The sequence below is a fragment of the Phragmites australis genome, chromosome 9, assembly GCF_958298935.1.
Source record: "Phragmites australis chromosome 9, lpPhrAust1.1, whole genome shotgun sequence".
NCBI lineage: Eukaryota > Viridiplantae > Streptophyta > Magnoliopsida > Poales > Poaceae > Phragmites > Phragmites australis.
Window position 1 is genome coordinate 1,847,675 of NC_084929.1, and position 3,283 is coordinate 1,850,957.

The 3,283-nt window shown below is 51.7% G+C and overlaps 1 protein-coding gene across 1 annotated transcript; it reads right to left on the bottom strand.

Annotated features, from left to right (window-relative positions):
* Window positions 1-230: 230 nt before the first annotated feature.
* Window positions 231-1,857, bottom strand: LOC133929666 (uncharacterized). The gene has a single exon (XM_062376454.1). The coding sequence runs from the start codon at window positions 1,632-1,634 to the stop codon at window positions 489-491; it is 1,146 nt and encodes a 381-aa protein (XP_062232438.1). The 5' UTR covers window positions 1,635-1,857; the 3' UTR covers window positions 231-488.
* Window positions 1,858-3,283: the final 1,426 nt, after the last annotated feature.

The window sequence follows — 3,283 nt, forward strand, 5'->3', positions numbered from 1 at the left end:
GTTAAAAATAATGGTTAAACATACTTGTCGTGCTGGTGGTCCCATGGAGCATTGCGATGCGCACGGGGCCGTCCCTAACTCTAACTGTGTCGTGCTGGTGCCCGTGCTTGGAGCCTTGGACCAGACCAAAGACCAAAGCCCAAAGCCCCGTGTGCTTGGTGCCGGCCCAATTGACCCGGCGCACTCGGCCAGCACTAGAGGTAGCCTATGTGTTATAGACTAAAACAACATTAAAAAAAGTAAAATAGAACCCAGGTAGTATTACCGAACTTGAAATAACACAGGATTAATGATTACTAGTACTACTACTCCACTGGTAGGAAAACGAAAAAATTTGCAGCATAATTAAGTGAATATTTATACAAGAGCATCTTTGCTTGGAGAGACACGAAGACTAGCCAAAAATATAACAGCAATATTCTACTAAATTAACAGCTCAAACAAAAGGAAAACATAATCCTGATGGGCCCCACCCCCACCTCTCCATCTCAGTGACCGGTCAAAGCCACCGGCGCGGTGGCGGGCGGCGGTGTCGCGTGCCTCCTCCGGCCGCTGCTCCCGCCGTTGGCCCAGAAGCACCCAGCGGTTGTCGCATCCGCGGCGTGTCCTGCTGCCATCTTCTCCGCCGCCGTCGTCGCCGGCTCCGACTTGCACCTCTGCAGCACCAGCGGCCGCGCCGACGAGCACCTCATCTCTTCTTCCTCCTCCTCCTCCTCCAGGCCGTCCTCGTCTTCATCCACTTGCTCCTGTACGGCAATCACTCCTTGCGTCTTCTCGCAGCCCTCGTCCACAAACACCTTCTCCGCCGGCTTGTGGGGAGATGGAGACACCTTCTCCGCCTTGCGGGGAGATGGAGATGCGGCGATCTCCACTGCCGCCGCTGCGAGAGCGTCCCTGGTCGGCGACGGCGACGGCGCCGCGGCGGGGAATCTGGAGGTGAGCGGGGACGTGCGGTTCTGCGGCGCGGAGCGGCAGCGCATGAGGAGGAGCGCGTTCTTGGGTGGCGTCGTGGTCGCCGAGGACACGAGCTGCGCCTCCGGCTCGTCGTCCTCCTTGTCGCCTACACCACCGCCATTGATCCCCAGCTCCTCCGCCTCCTCTCTCCCCACCGATCCGAAGACCCGCGCTCCCACCTCCACCTCCTCTCCGTCCTCCTCGCCGTGGTCTCCTTTCGGATCCGCCGGCTTCGGCGCGGCAGCGACGGCCACGTCCCTGCTGCTGAACACCCACGGCGACCGCCTACTCCGCTCCACCTCCGGCGACGGCGCCTTGGGCGGGCGCCTCCGGTCGAATTCGAACAGCCCGCCGCATAAAAAGGCGTTCTTGAGGCACCGGCAGTACCCTTTCGCCTTCTCCGGCGGCGAGGCCTTGGGCGGCGCCCCCGCCCCCTTCTTCCCTTTCTTCCCTTTGCGCATCCGCACCTGGCCAATGCAGGTGACCTTGGGCGACGAGGGCTCCCCATCCGCGGCGCGGCTCCGGCCGCGGGAGACGAACATGGGCGACGTGGCTGGCGCGCGGCGGGACCGGCCCCCGCGGCGGCTCTTGCTGAGCAGCAGCCGCGCCAGCCCCGGCGGCGCCGGCGCAGGCAGCTGCGGCTTCTCCGCGCGCCCCGGGCTCGCCGCCGGTGGCTTCATGGCTCTCCCCTTCAGCTGGACGAGGACTCGCAAGTGTCGGTGGCTGCTGGCTCCTTGAAAGGCGGCGAGCTGCGAGCTTACACCAGCGCAAGTGTGTGCTGAGTGATGAGTTCCTCACTTGCGAAGCGTGCGTGCGCGCGTCTTAGGATTCGCTTCCTTACTTGCCTCGTGCACGTAGACCCGATCCACTGGACTAGAACCAAATAATTTTTTCCCATCGCGCAGGAGTGGCCGGGCTTATTTACCACTCTGATTCATAATTATTAATTTAAATAATCTCATATCTTATTAATATAAGTGATATTATGATTAAATATCAATCTTTTCAGTAAGAAATCAATATAATGAGTTCCTGCAGTGGCCTCGTTTGGTTTGTGATGTGATGGGTAGTTATGTTTGTTTTTTATATTTATATTGAGGTAATTTTCTTAAGACCAAGTACCAAAATGGAAGGGAAAAAAAAATCAGAACTCAGATATTTCACGGTTAATAATTTATTTTTAAAATGAACGAAAAAAAAATACCAGTTCCAAGCGACAAAGTAGCATAATATGATAATAAAAAAGATCTAAGACCGGCATAAAACAAGTTTTGGTAGACACAAGGTTAGTGTCTCAATTTTGAAAAGGAAAAAGAGCAGCTTTTCAGATACTCCATTCGCATGCGCCGCGCAAGAATTGTCCATGCATTTATGGCGGTTTCGTGGGCGTGTCCTGACGGGGGCCGCCCGCAGTGAGTCCATGGACCGGGTCCACAGTGTGGGGAGTGAACATGAGTGAGTTGTACTGGCAGTGGCAGGGCAGGGAGAAGAGAGGGATGGATGTGAAAGATCTGGGGCGGCTCCTCTGCCTTTCTTTCTTTCTTTCTTTTGTCTGATTGCTCATCCGATTCCGATCCATCCTTCCTTGTTCACTTCCTCTGCTCTCTTTATTTCCAGCAAAAGCTCATCTCATTTCACATCCACACGTCCATTCATTCATTTCATTTCATCTTTATTGGAGCAACTCTAGTGATGTTAAATACTAGGTAGCTCTTGTTACTGTAATATATCAAAGGAGAAGTAAACGAGGATAGAGATAAAGTTTTGAGTATGAAAAATTAAGAACATAATTTTTTTTAAAAATGTGCAAAAAAAAAAGAAATAGCAACCGGAGATAACCAGCTGAGATGCTGAGACCCAGAGTTCTCCTCTACTTCTTTTTCTTTCTTTCCCAAAAAAACTTCTTTTTCTTGAAGGAAATGCTAAGGAGACCAATGCACAGGTCGCCAACAACACCAGTGTATCATCAATTGCAAAAACGCGGTCGGTCAACGCCTGTTGCGAGGTAGTGATTCAAATCGAGTGCCCATATAAATATTGTAAGTAGTGCCTGAATATTCTGTGGCACGTTTATTAGCTAGAAAATAAGTTAGATCCGAAGCTACAAAGTATGACTTGTTCCCATAATGTTAATGAAAACTTTTATATACAAAAGACATGTATCGTTCCAGGATAAATATAGTCACTTCTCTAGTGTATAGAAATTATGAGGAAACAACTTCCCGTGACTAATGGTTAACTAGATCCAGTAAAGACATCACTTTGTACTTAGGTAGAGGAGACAACAAACCGAGTACTAGCCGGTCGCTAGGGAGAAATAGATAGATCT